Below are 15,063 nucleotides of genomic sequence, written 5' to 3'. Positions count from 1 at the left end.
GTTGTGTACTTGCTGGAAAATCAAGCAGGCTCTGTCTCTCCTTAATTACCTTGTAGCTTTCTGTAAGGCTTCTCTTCCCTTGGGTCCCACCAAACATGGGGCAATTTTCTCATCTTAATTTGCTTGTAGCTTCTTCAGTTAGATTTTGACCATGAAGAGATCCAGAAAAGAGAAATAATACGTCTGGCATAAGCCAGCTGCTGTGGCCTTTTGTCCATCCTCAGAAGTGAAACCCTGTTGTCAGGAGTGGGGATTCTATGGTTCAGGGGTATTTATTGACACATATCATGCTCCCAGGATCAATAATGAGAAAGAGCAGAGATTGAGTAATTAGAGTCGTTGCCTGAGAATCTAATTATGGTGACAATTACCTGTTGACTGAGAAAGTCAATTGCCTTGAGCCTCAGTTTACCAGACAGAATAAACCAATCTTAAAAGAACTTTACAGTAGTAACATCAAACAACACATCCCTAGGGCTTAGCAAGAGTTATAATGCTATATAGTGCATAGCTAAAGATTTTGCTATAAATATGTTGTTTATTACAGTACATTTAGTACATTCTAATTTATGCTAAAATATAGAGTGCACACCATCTGTTATTGTGGGGTGAATTTCAGTTACTGTTTTAAGAGTGGGAGATATTTCACTGGTTTCTGTTTGCATATTAATTTCCAGTCCATGGAGCCTGAATAAGTCTTCTCTTGTTTGTCTCCTAATTTCTCAGTGGTAGATCTTTTGGTATTAAGTAAGTTTCAATTATTTCTGGGCATTTGATGTTTCTGTGCATGCTCTAGCTTTGGAAGCTAGGTAGGAAGATGATAGGACATTTCTCAAGGAAGATATGACAGTAACTTAGAATACAAAGAATAAGCTTTTGTGCCTTAAGTGGGAAAACATCTGTTTTGATAGTTTGCCTTTAATTCTAGTTACATTCATCAATTTCAATGAAGACATCATTGTGTGCGCTCTTTCTGTTCTTCCTTTTTCTTAACCTACTCCTCCCACCCCGCCCCCCTTTTCCCATCATTCTTGTTTTGAATTTTGTTTGTTTCCTTGACGACTTTGCACTGTGCCTGTCCAGGAAAAAGTAATACAAAATATGAAAGGATACAGTTGGCTCTCTGTTGCAGTCTTCTACCAGGCTAAACCTTCTAAGACTGATCCCAGTAGCTGCTGGTATCTAGCCTCTGAGGCCTTCTAAGACTCTCATCTAGTTGCAAGATTAAAAATCTTTTAGTATCCTAAAGCTGGACATTCCCTCCTATGTTGTCCCTCATCAAATTTCCTTTAAGGTAGCTATGCTTGACTATAAAATGGCAGCTACTTAAGGTTCAAGCTAAATACAGAATACTCTAATTTTCTCTTCTGGCTGATCCAAAGTTTGGACATTGTAAAGTAGAGGGCAAATTGGTACAAAAAGCAGAGAGGTGTGAAGAAGGTGGCGACAAAGCACTGCTGAACCTGGGGGATAAATGTCTTAAGGAGAGGAAGAAGCAATGCCCCATGGGAAAAGATACTGGGGGGCAGAGAGCTAAGGAAGACTGTGACCATCTGTGTACTTTCGAGATACTGACTCACCATGGAGAGGTGTGGCCAAGACGTTTGGTTTCTAGTCACAGCTGGTCTTTGGTGCTCTTCAGTACTCTGTGCACTTGACTTTGGATCTCTGGCTTATTGTTCTCATGACCTATTATTTCATATCTTCACCATGCTCCCAGTTCCCTGTCCAAACTCCTCCCTGCCTAACTCCTAACAGATGATCTCACCACCTACGAAGGAGAAACCCAACAATACTGTTTCTGAATGTTCTCAAAACTATGCCTCTGTTGTGGATCGATCCTGTTTCAATAGCACTCCACCTGACTGACTTTCTACATCAATGCTGTCCCGTCTAGCTAATCTCCACAGACCTCTTGACTTTCTCTGGTCTGCTCAGGAATAAATCTTTAGTAATTGTGAACTCTACCTTTGTCTTCTCAGCTGACTACTTTCCCCAAAGTGTAGCCTTTCAAACATCTAGCATTGTTCCTGAACTGAGGGAGTTCCCAGACAGGGAAAGGTTGTGTAGTAGCAGCCTTCCCTGTGGTGATGGTTGTTGCTCTCAGGGATAGAGAGGGTAGAAAAACAGAACAAAAAAATAAAGTGAGGAAGCACAGTGAAAGGAAAATAAACTTTACTGGTGGAGAAGGGAGAAAGAGGAAAGGCAAGATTTTAGACATTTGAATGGATGCACTTTGAAATGACACCGTTTTTTCAAGAAATGAGATATTCTAACCTAACTGCCTAAGCCTCTCTAAAGCAGAAGAGTCTTTTTTTTTACATCCTCAAAAGCATACTCACTTTGGTTATTTTATTTATTAAAACAATACACATTATGAAAATCTTTTTTAATCTATTTAAATATCACAATGAACTAAGTTGAATTATCTATACAAAATATGTAATCAAGGATGAATCAATGCTTTCTAATATATACCCATGATATTTTCCTGGGTTTTCAAAAGTTTAAGATTAATTTTTAACATAACATATTAGAAGGTAAGACATATTTCAATATCCATGTTATACAGCTGTTGACTCATGTATTTTATCTTTGAACATGCATAATAGCAAAGTAGCCAGCAGTCTGTGAGACAAAGAAAAAGAGCCAAAACCCCTGGTGTGTGCATTAGGGATTTCCCAAGTAGAAACACTCCTACAAATATGAACATTTTCTAAAAGGAGAATTACAAGTGTCAATTTTACCACTATTTTAACCTAACAATATTATAGCATGTGTTACATGTGTTGGTCCTCCGGTGTCACTGCTTGGAGTTAGATGCTACAGATATCAGGTTAGCTGCCCCATTAGGTTCTGGAGATACTCTATTCTCCACCTCACATCTTGTCATTGAGACACCAGGATTAGAGATGTCCATGCAACCATACCCAGTCTTAGATGGGTTCTAGAGACTCTAACTGAGGTCTTCCACTTACTTGTTCTCATTCTTTATTCACTCAGACATCTTGAAAAACTCATGGGTTTATATTCTATATTTTCAAATTCTCCTATTCGTTAAAACTTTCTTCTCATCTCCAAATCAATATTCATATTTGTAGAATATATACAATATATTCTACAAATATGAATATATATGGGGAGTCATATACACTGACAAAAATTGTGAGTGAGCCAATGTGCATGTTTTAACTGGGGTCAAACAAGGTAATTGTTTGCTTTGCTGTTTTAATAATTATCTTTATAGCCATTTATGCTACAATCCATACATTTTTGTGTGCTTTTGTTGATAGTTTAGTTTTCAAATTGAACTCATGTATTACGGGTTCTTGTAATTCAAAATACAAGAAAGCTATTATATGCTTCATGGAGATTAGTTTTTCTCCAGGCATGTGTTACTGGCCATGATTCAGTGTTAATAGTCAAACTACTTATTAAATTAAGAGACATTTGAGTAGAAGCACAAGTACAAAGAGTTTATATATTGATTAGGCATATTTATCTACAAAGTTCTAAAAAAAAAACACTAATAAGAATGTAAAAAAACCAATGTTTGGAAATTTAATAAAATGCTCAGAGAAGCTTAATGATAGATTTATGCTAGAAATATTTTTAATAACTACTATTCCTATCTTCATGTAAAATTAGAGAACACAGACATCATAAACAATAATAATTGCTTTGTGTAACATGTGCCTAGTTTCAATTCTGTGTAACAAGTCTAAGAAACTGAAATATTCTCCATGCTAGCGATGAGAATATTATATTTGGAGACATAAGGTTGAGAACATCTTTACATAGGGAAGAGATACAGCTCTATTGTTAGTTTCTGTGAACCTGATCCATGCTGAATCCATTTTATTTGCTTATCTATCTATCTATCTATCTATCTATCTATCTATCTATCTATCTATCTATCTATCATCTATATCTATCTATCTATCTATCTACCTATCTATCTATCATCGGGTGTTTTTTTTTTTTTTTTTTTTTTTTTTTTTTTTTTGGAGGGGGGGGACCTGATAGAACACATGATCCAGCAAGTCCTTTTAAGATCAAGCCTAAACTTACTATGATTCTAGATCCTCCCATCTTTTGATACTTTCTAGCAAAATACTGGCTTTCTACTTGAATGAATGAAGTAGACAATGCGCAAGTCATGAGGATATTCTCATCATGTATCTCAGTTCTCATTTTCACTTTCTTTCTTAAGGCAAATGATTATTAATTAGGTTTAAGTATCATAAGATACATATCTGTTAAAGCGTCTCATAGTACCCATAGAAAAGCACATTTTTGCTTGTTTTTCAGAATTTTGTTAATTTACTCTTTGCCCTGCCCCCCATTGACTGTCATCAAGTAAAAAGCCTGCACACAGCGAGTACATGTAATGGGTGCACTTCAGGATATATGAAAGTAGGGGCCAATATAAGTGATTTTTAAAAGTTTATTAGACACCCAATCTAGACTAATCCATGAGCTTAGGGTCTGTGAAAGACCCTGTCTCAAAAAATAAATGTGGAGAGCTCTGAAGAACAAGGACAAGCACATGCAAGCCCACCCTCACACACACAAATATAACTGTATTAACAAGTACATACAGCACCCCCCCACACACAGACACACAGACACAGATACACACACACATGCATACGCACACGCACATGCACTCACACACGCACACACACACAGCCCTTAATATATCAATAAATATCAAAAGGAAGGAACCAAGAGCTGGGCCTGGTGGAATACATCTGTAATCACAGCACTGAGAAGGCTGAACAAAAGGATCCTGAGTTTGAGGCCAGCTGGGACTGTAGCATGAGCTCTTGTCTTGAAACAAACAAGGCATGAAGAGAAAGGGGGAAAGCTCGGTATAGGGCCCTTATCAGGATCGTGTTCACGGACTCAACTTTGGAGAAAAGAGATGAACAAAAACTGGAAGGATTAATTTGTACCCCAACTAAGTCATTAGTTAATTATGATAAAAAATCAAACAAAAACAAGGCGTGCTTACTTTTTGCACTTCTCTCAACTAAATAACAATTCAATCTAATTTTTTTTCACTTATGATTTTAAATCACTTGTGAGATCTAAATTTGTCATGTATTAGTGAGGCTCTGGCTTCCCTCTGTTTCAAGGAAACTATAGCTATGCTCACTTTAACAAGAACTCTTCTTTGAACTAGAGACATGAATTTATGTCTTTGGCATTTGTTTGTTACACTTCTTCATGTGTATCATTTATGTATTAAGTATTTAATTTGAACTATCCATTACTAAATGATTTATAAATATTATCTTACCAAGAAACCATTATGACAAACTTTTGATAAAAGCAATAATAATCTATATGTTTGTCTTGAGGGACAGAAGCCTAGAGAATTGAGCTTTGGGGCTCAAGTTAAGAATCTAGTCCAAGTTTATGCAACTTTCAGATTGTGAACTGGGAAGTATTTTATTTAGTGTTTATTCTTGACCCTTGCATCGTGCGTGATGCTTTTATATTCCCCTTTCTTTCCCTCTCTCTCTGTATCTCTTCTCCTCATTCTCTCTCCCTCTCTCTCTCTCTCTCCCTTCCCTTCCTCTCTCTCCCTCTCCACCCCCTTCCTCCTCCTTTTGCTTTCTGTCTAGAGATTAAATCTGGGGCTTTGTGCTTTCTAGGCCAGTGCTCTACCACTAAATTCTCTTTCTCTCTCTCTTTCTCTCTTTCTCTCTTTCTCTCTTTCTCCCTTTCTCCCTTTCTCCCTTTCTCCCTTTCTCCCTTTTTCCATTTCTTCCTTTCTTTCTTTTCTTTTTATGGTAAGTTCACACTGGAGTATCATTAGAGGAGTATAGAAAGAGTGTCACCATCTTCTGTTTCCTCATTAGTACTGGTGAGGGGTTTTGTTGTTTCTGATTATTTGTTTGTTCTTTTACTTCTCACCCTTTCCCCTTTCTTTTAGAGACATTGATTGGGGACAGGGGAGCAGAACTTCTATTTACTTTTATAATTAAGTTGTAGCTGTGACCAAAACCAAAGCCCAACACTCTAGAAATAGGTCTTATAGCTTCAAGGTTAAGATGAAGGGCCAAGATTAAGAAGGATCAAGATTAAGAAAGAGTTGAACAGGAAAAAGATTACTCCAATACTACCAGAAGGTGTCTTGATTTCCTTTCAATTTGTTTTCTAGTAGACGTCAACCACAGCAGTGCTGATTTCCTGTAGCCATGTTGATTTTACACTGCTATTTAAGATGAATATGAAATATGGAGGGATCCACTAATGAAGCCGAAAGGAAAGACTGTTTTCAAAAGATCAAGTCAAACATACAGACTGCCTTTGGATTTGGATCTTAGACTAGTGGAAAAGTACTCTTGAGAGGAGTTCATAACAACTAGATTACTATGAGTTTCTGGACAGGTCTAGATGGTTCTGGGTAAGTTGTAATCTGTTTACATCTTAAGAGATGCTCTGCACATAATCAAGTAATCCAGTCGGTGACCCTTTCAGTGCATCTCTCTATTGAGCACCATTGACATAGCAAAGATCCTTCAGGTTTGGGTTCCCTTAACATGTAAATAATTTAAGGGTTCCTACTTTATTCTAATGGTGTATGGTGCTTTGTAACACATGCAGTGCTTATATACTCAGGGTCTTGCTAGCATACCTTGATGGTGGTAAGTTCAAAGGCATGCACTAGTAAAATACAGGACTCAAGAATTCAAGTTTCTTTAAGTGTGTCTTAGCTATTTGAGATTCTGCTGTTGAGAATTCTCTGTTTAGCTCTGTACCCCATTTTAAAATGGGGTTATTTGGTTGTTGGAGTCTAATTTCTTGAGTTCTTTATATATTTTGGATATTAGCCCTCTATCAGATGAAGGGTTAGGGAAGAACTTTTCCCAATCTATAGGCTGATGTTTTGTCCTGTTGACAGCATTGTTTGCTTTACAGAAGCTTTTCAGTTTCATGAGGTCCCATTTATCAATTGTTGCTCTTAGAGGCTGAGCCATTGATGTTCTGTTCAGGAAATTGTCTCCTATATTAATGCATTAAAGGCTATTTCCCATTTTCTCTTCTATATTTATTATCTTCAATGCGGGCTCCCTAAAACTGGAGTAATGGCTCTCCCTAAAGCTGTAGACTGACTGTGGTATCCATTCCCAAATAAGGCTACCCTGTCTGGCCTCAGTGGAAGAGGATGCACGTAATCTGGGAGGAAATTGATGCACTTGGGTTGGAGGATACTCGGAGGTGGGGGGAGACACCCATTCAGAAAAGAATGGATGGGGGAACAGGAGAGGGTCTCAGTGAGGAAGAGACCACAAGGGGTCAGTACTTGGGATATTAACTAATTAATTAATTAATTAATTAAAAATGAATTTAGGTTTCTTGATTCTGTGAACATTTATTCTTAAAGCAAGTAGCCTACACTGTAGAAAATCTATACACTAGCTGACATTCTCTGCTTTGTTAAGTCCCACTTCTTGTACCTTATAGAGAGGAAGGGAATCTTTAAAAAGCCTGCAAGATTTAAAGTGGGATTTAAGACATTTAATCTCCGCACCGTTGCTACTTCTTTGTGAAAACAGAGCCTTTTTCTGAAACCAACTCCTTTGATGCCAAAGTTGGCGAACTTTGCTTGTAAAGCATTGGAGAGTAAATATTATGTTTTGCCACTGTTTGGCTTTGTTGTAGTGTGAATACGACTGAAGATAAGGTATGAGAACACTCATGACCAGACACCATGGACAGTGAAATTTGAATTTCATATAATCTAAGTGCATCATAAAATATCTTTTTATAAAATATCTTTTTTTTAAACAATCCTTTCAGATTCAAACATATAAAGCCATTCTTAGCCCCTAAACAATTATAACAAAATAGGTGGCAGGCTGGTTTTTACCTAAGCCTCAGTTTGCCAATCCCAGATTAATACGTAGTTCTATAGAGAAGGTACTGTTAACTGTTGGCTAAATCTCTGGAAGTAATAAACAGAGAGCACTAGTCTTTTTGAGGTTAAACCAAGGTGGCTGATCTTTTCCAACAGTAGATTGGGCTTACTGTATTTATTTATATTTATTTTGTTTATTTAGAGGTTATTATTATCCGTTTGCATTATCTGTTACGGAGAAGTCTTTATAACTCATCATTATGTGCTTCAGCAATTCACAACCATACCCTGTGTGGACAAAGACTTTTGATCTGTGCTCCATTTTCTGTGTGCAAAGCACATCCTATAGCGTTTCTTTATGTGAGGTTCAGCTATTCACGAACTGGTGTATGTCTGCCCTTGGTACTAATGCTAAGTTAGGTAGCCAACATTCATTTCTCTTTATTAACTGGTGAGGAGAAAAGTAGATACAATATTCTATTAGATGAATTTTAGAGTAAAGCTGTATATTTCACATCTTATTAAGTAAATGTTCTGGTGCCCTAAGCTCACATGCTTTTTCCAACTGGCAAAGACAGAGTTTCTAGTTGGCTTTGAGTTTCTAAACAGCATCCAGAAACTGAAATTCTTTAAAGCTTTTAAATCCTATGATAACAAACCCCTTCCCTGGAGATTTCTGAGAACTTATTTTCCTGATATAGCTAAATTCACCAAACAATTTCTCTCAGAGAACTTCTGGGTTTCTTTTGCACAGTGGGAGGGGCCAAATTAAATATGTCACACCTTAGAGGTTCAGTTCAAGTTTAGCCATTTTGAAGTGGCAGTTCCCCTTGCTTGCTTACATTCAGAAGCAGGTGGGGCTATTTGAACATTAATTCTGGATTGCTCCTTTCCTGTTGGTTTAAGCTTATTTTTAGCTTCTGGTTTTACCATTCCTGACTTAAGTCAATAGAGGTACATGTGGCCTTAACTTTGGATGCTGGTTAAAGGTGTGTCTGAACTATGTGCCTTCACCTCTCTCTTCCCTTAGCCCAGGCCTCCTGCCCAGCATGCAGGTTTATGCAAACTGTGGTAAACAAGTCATAGGAGAGGCTAGGTCAGGTTTTGGTGACTTTATATAGCTTACTCAGACTTAAAATGCTTGAACCTCAAACTAAGTATTAGTGAATGCTTGTGTTTTATAATGAGAAACTTAAGACTACCTTCTGCCTATTTAGTCCTACTCAAAATAAACAACTCTATTGATCTATATGTAAAATTTAAAGATCAGCAAAACAGCCACAATAAGAAGAATAGATTTTTTTATTTATAAAAGAGTACTTCTACTTAGCAAATCAAAAAAGTAAAACCTACAATTTAAGCACAAATTTACTATAATTATTTATTTAAATCTAAAATGATAAAATTACATTTTAAATTTGTATGTCCATACGTTATTTAAACCCACAAATTCCAATAGCACATTTAATAACTGTTTCCAGTAATCTTCATTAGCAAGAAAACTTTTCAGACAAATAGCTGCTAATAAAGGTGAAAGAAATCTGTTTTTTAAAATGTTCTGATTTCTTAGTTAATACAGTGAGTGACTAATACTACATATAATAAATGACTTTAACACCTGAGAATCCATGCTTCTATAATATATTTACTTTTTCAAGTTATTATTTTTAAAAGAAGTTTGGAGACTTGTCAAAATTGCTCATTTTGATTATTGATGTGCTTGATAATGGTAATATTCTCTGAAAGTGCACTTTGGGTGACTCTTGTACTTGGACAAACACCATGAATCATGCATACGTACATTACAAAGTGACGAAGCCACTAGATGCTATAATCTTCTGGGGCCACTAGCAAACGTATAGCTCATCTTGGACCACAATATCATCATGTTGAATATGACTGCAGATAGGATGAATGTGGACTAGGATGATGATGATGTGAGTACAGCCAGAACCTCATTGCTGCAATCAAATACCTGATAAGAAGCACCTTAAGGAAGGGAAGATTTATTTCCCCTGAGGATTTGAAGGAATAAAAACCCATCATGACTGGGAAGTCATGATGGAGGACAGCTTTGTGATCAAGAAAGCTTGCCGCAGCTACTGGCTCACTTCTTTAAGGATAGTAAGCAGAGAGGACAGAGACCAAGGTAAAATTTACAAAATCCACCTCTTAGGATTTTAGTGAGGAGCTACCTCGTAAAGATTCCACAAAGTTTGGACTAGCTAGAGATCAAGTTCACATGGTAAATCATGGAGGACATTCCACATTCAAACTGTAGCAGTCATCACTCTGGTCAAGTTGCAGAGAAAAAGAGTACTATGTCCCATTAATACATGATGTGATGTTCTTACCAAGGCGTGGTTTCTATTGCTCTAACAAAATACCCAAGACTGGATAATTTACAGTGAAGTTTATTTGACTCAGAGCTCTGGAGACTGAGAAGTTCAAGGCACCCTGATACAGCACGATGAAGAAGCAGAAAACCAATCCTAGAGTGTGTGAAAGGATAACTGAGGTATTACCTGAAACAGGAAGCTTCGGCTGCCAAAATGTGAAACATTCCTGGCAATCTGGGACAGGCTGATGATCCACACTCAACCATCATTGGACTAGCCTGCTTAGTAGTGTATTGAGATTAATGGAAAAACACTCTATGTTGGCAATGGAATGCAGAATCTTCTGTCACATCCGTGACATTTTTTGACAGTCTTGTGAGGATAAGGTGAAGGGTACAGAGCATAATCTCAGTTGTGGCTGAGGTACAGTATGATTCTCTTCAAGTCATCCACTGCTTTCTTTCTTGCAGGTGTGTGACTCAGATACCATGCTTGATCCTGCCTCATCTGTGGAGATGGTGAAGGTCTTAGAAGAAGACCCTATGGTTGGAGGTGTTGGGGGAGATGTCCAGGTACATATGGCCTCCTTATTTTTGTATGAGATGGCTTTCAGAACACTCTTGTATTGATTCATTCGGTGTTTTATTGGTCCAGTGTTCTGTGGTCTTGGTGTTGGTCACATTGGAAAATGTGAATCAGATATATTGTAATTCTGTTTTCATATCTAACTTGAAATAATTTAAAACATATATGCTTAGCCCTGGTATATAACATGTATTTGTAGTGACTGAAAAGTTACATATGACACAAATGTATAGATGAGTAATGGTATCCACCAGGCACTGTCAGGGTGCAGCGTGGCCACCAGGGAGTTGGTTAAAAATGTAGTATGAAGGCCTGGAGAGATGGTTGAATTGTAGGAACATTTGCTATTTTTGCAGAACCTTCAAGGTCCAGCACTCATACAATGGCTCACAGCCATACATAACTCCAATTCCAAGAACTCTGTTGCCGTTTTCTGCTCTGTGGGCATTGCATGCATATAACACACATCAGTATAGGCAGCAAAAGCACTCGTACACATAAAATTTAAAATATGTATAAACTGAACCACAAAAGAGAAAAAGAAATAGCCATTCAAATTCACAACAGTAAGAAAAGACAAACTTAGTAAATGGCTCCTGATTTTTTGGCAACAGAGAAACAATTACTAATGACAGGATGCTGAAGCTTGTCAGACAGAAAGGTGAGTATGTGAAAATATGCAAAGGTTAATACTTCCAAAGTATGGGATCTGATGTCATTTGATCTTAATAACAGACAAGAAGCACAAAGAAATGATCCTCTGTATTGTTGTGTGACCCATGTGTGCATGCCTTTGATAAAGACAATGAGATAAACAAAGAAATAGATTGGTGTCTAAATAGTAACATACAAAATTTAGATAGAGAATGAAGAAAACTAAGAGAGAATTTAGGGAATTCTCTAGGTTCTTAGGTTTTTCAAATCTTAGATGGTAATTTACATCTGAGAAAATTTAGGATTGATGATTGATGCTTAAAATCATAACTAGACATTACAGCCCAATAGCATGGACGAGTATAGATAATATCACAAGAAGATGAAAATAAAGAAGTAAAAATCCATTAATATACAGACCCAACCAACCAAGCTTACTTCCTAATATAAAACCCTAGAAGACAAGATAAAAGAATGACAGAAAGGAGGGAAGACAAAATGGAGGGAGAAAAGAACAGACTTCATGCCAGGCAGTGATCTCAGGATACTTTGGGACCTCTTGGCATTATTAGGCTAAAGCTAACTTTTATTTATGTACTTCTACTTGCAGATTTTAAACAAGTATGATTCCTGGATCTCCTTCCTCAGCAGTGTGAGATACTGGATGGCTTTTAATATAGAAAGGGCCTGCCAGTCTTATTTTGGCTGTGTCCAGTGCATAAGCGGTCCTCTGGGAATGTACAGAAACTCCTTGCTACATGAGTTTGTGGAAGACTGGTACAATCAGGAATTTATGGGTAACCAATGTAGTTTTGGTGATGACAGGCATCTTACCAACAGAGTGCTGAGTCTGGGCTATGCAACTAAATATACAGCTCGGTCCAAGTGCCTTACTGAAACACCCATAGAGTATCTGAGATGGCTGAACCAGCAGACCCGTTGGAGCAAGTCCTACTTCCGAGAGTGGCTGTACAATGCCATGTGGTTTCACAAGCATCACTTGTGGATGACCTACGAAGCGGTTATCACTGGATTCTTTCCTTTCTTTCTCATTGCCACAGTCATCCAGCTCTTCTACCGGGGTAAAATCTGGAACATCCTCCTCTTCCTGTTAACTGTCCAGCTAGTGGGTCTCATCAAGTCATCTTTTGCCAGCTGCCTTAGAGGAAATATCGTCATGGTCTTCATGTCTCTCTATTCAGTGTTATACATGTCAAGTCTGCTTCCTGCCAAGATGTTTGCAATCGCAACCATAAACAAAGCTGGGTGGGGCACATCTGGAAGGAAGACCATTGTTGTTAATTTCATAGGACTTATTCCAGTGTCCGTGTGGTTTACAATCCTTTTAGGTGGTGTGATTTTCACCATTTATAAGGAATCTAAAAAGCCATTTTCTGAATCCAAACAGACTGTTCTTATCGTGGGAACCTTGATCTATGCATGCTACTGGGTCATGCTTTTGACTCTGTATGTGGTTCTCATCAATAAATGTGGCAGGCGGAAGAAGGGGCAACAGTACGACATGGTGCTTGATGTATGATCTCACGATGACGTTTGCAGTCACAGCTGGAGACCCACACACACATCTTAGCTCTTGGCGGGGCTGTACAGTATTGTGGCATCACACCCTGCCACCACAGGAGACATATCACTGCTGCTGGGACTTGAACAAAAACATTCGATGGGTTGATTTTTTTTTTTTTTTTTTTTTTTTTTTTTTTTTTTTTTTTTTATTCTGCCAAAGCAAATTGATACATCAGTGAGAAGAAAGTCCAGTTGAACCCGACAGTTTTAGGATGGTGGGATGACGTCTTGGTTTATGCACTTTTCCCTTACTGTGCATCCACCTGACAGTGTTTGTTCTATATACCTCACTTGCTCTGCTTTACGTGGGTGAACATGGAAGAAAAGGATTCTGAAAACTCAAGGGAACATTCTTTCAACCTACACCAACCTAACTTATGGACTGTTTTGATAGCTGATTATTTTCTTTCTATTTTTGTTTTTAAGGAAAGTTGTTTGTCTTTACCAAATGAAATGCCAAAGGAAAATTGAAAAGCCACTGGCTATGCTGTATTTTGATATAATTGTACTGTGTTTTTAAATTTTGTATCCCGTTTTTAAAAACAAAATTTCACACCATAGTATATATTTTACTTCTCTGACAAAATACACTTTTGTTCTTTTATATATATATATATATAATAAAATAGGTTCTAAAAAAAAATCCATACTATAAAAAAATTAACCTGCCTACAATGTGAAACGTGGTTGACTGATGTTCATGAAAGAATAAAATGTTTCTCTTTCCCTCTACATTTTATAATTGAACAGTTATTTCTGTGAAAAAATGTAAACTTTCAATACTCTAACATTTTACTTCTTTTAGAAAGGGCCAAGATACCTGTCAACTTTTAGGTAAAAATACATACTCACATGTGTACAAGAGCCAGTCATCAAAGTTGAGGCCGAAGGGTAGAAAAGTGCAATTTTTGAAAACTTTTTTTTTTTTTTCAAAAGGGAATGCTAGTTTTTGGAAAAACAAAACAAAACAAAACACTGGGCTCTTTGTACTGGATAAATGTGAACATCTAAGACGGATTCTCTGTTGAGACAGTGGCAGTATTTGCGTAGGCCTAGAGAAAAAAATGGAAAGCTGGTGAGACTTTATCTGTGTGATTGGGACAAATACGATGCAATTCATCAAAAGTTTTCTTCTGTGGCCTGAATGTGGCAGACTTTAACATCCGCACAGTAAGTGTGTCCCCTCTCCTCCCCTCCCTTTAGTGTCTGAGTTTGCCAATTCACCCTGCCTGTTAGCGATGTTTACATGGGTGAACTGTAACTGTTATGCAACACAATTCAAAACTGGCATATTTGTGTTCCGAGTGTCATCTTTACTTCTCAGGAAGGGTATTTTTTTTTTCTTCTCAATTATACAGGTAGTCTCTCCATCTCTTCCACACTTGGCCTTCCTAAAAATCTCCACAAGTAGAAATGACGTCAACATGTAATTAGTATTACTAAGAACTGGTAAATACAAAAAGTGATGCACCAGTTCCTCCAAACTTGGCTAATTCAGTTATTATGGGGCCTCAGTTGTTCAATTTGACTTTTCGCATGATTTATCTTGCCTTGTGGCTGGTGCTGTGTAGGCCTGTTAGACACACACTCAGAACAAGAGAATAGCTGCACAAAACACTTGTGGTGAAGCAGACACAGAGTGTCAGTGTTCTGCTTCCTCACTATGCAGACAGACTTCTACACCAACACAAATGTAGCAAGATACTGTATGAGGAAAAGCCGCACATTCTACCTTGTGAGTACAAAGAGGTTCGATCAAGTTCTGAAAAACTCCGACTCTCTCGCTCTATGGAGAGCTTGTGGGAAACAAACACACCCTGACAATAAATGAAACTAAAACTTGAGTTTGCCTTTTTAACTATTTATGTTCTAAGTTAAGCTTTGATAACGTTCAAATGTCAAATTTTTCTCATTCTTATAAAAAGTTGAATAAATTGCCTTGTATTTATTTTAGCAATTATTCAATGTATTTCCATTATAGGATGTATAGTATAATTGATTTTTTTGTAAATAAAATATTTTTGATAA

General features: G+C 37.3%; 1 protein-coding gene across 1 annotated transcript in view; it reads left to right on the top strand.

Annotated features, from left to right (window-relative positions):
• The window catches only part of Has2 (hyaluronan synthase 2), a 27,901-nt gene extending 12,838 nt beyond the window's left edge, over positions 1 to 15,063 (top strand). Inside the window, exons 3-4 of the mRNA XM_034517236.2 lie at positions 10,683 to 10,784; positions 12,062 to 15,063. Coding sequence (XP_034373127.1) covers positions 10,683 to 10,784; positions 12,062 to 12,991 — 1,032 coding nt within the window. The 3' untranslated portion in view covers positions 12,992 to 15,063. The remainder of the gene's footprint in view (positions 1 to 10,682; positions 10,785 to 12,061) is intronic.

The sequence above is a fragment of the Arvicanthis niloticus genome, chromosome 13 (genome assembly GCF_011762505.2).
Source record: "Arvicanthis niloticus isolate mArvNil1 chromosome 13, mArvNil1.pat.X, whole genome shotgun sequence".
NCBI lineage: Eukaryota > Metazoa > Chordata > Mammalia > Rodentia > Muridae > Arvicanthis > Arvicanthis niloticus.
The sequence above is the reverse complement of the archived record's forward strand: the minus strand, read 5'-3'. Positions and strand labels throughout refer to the sequence as shown.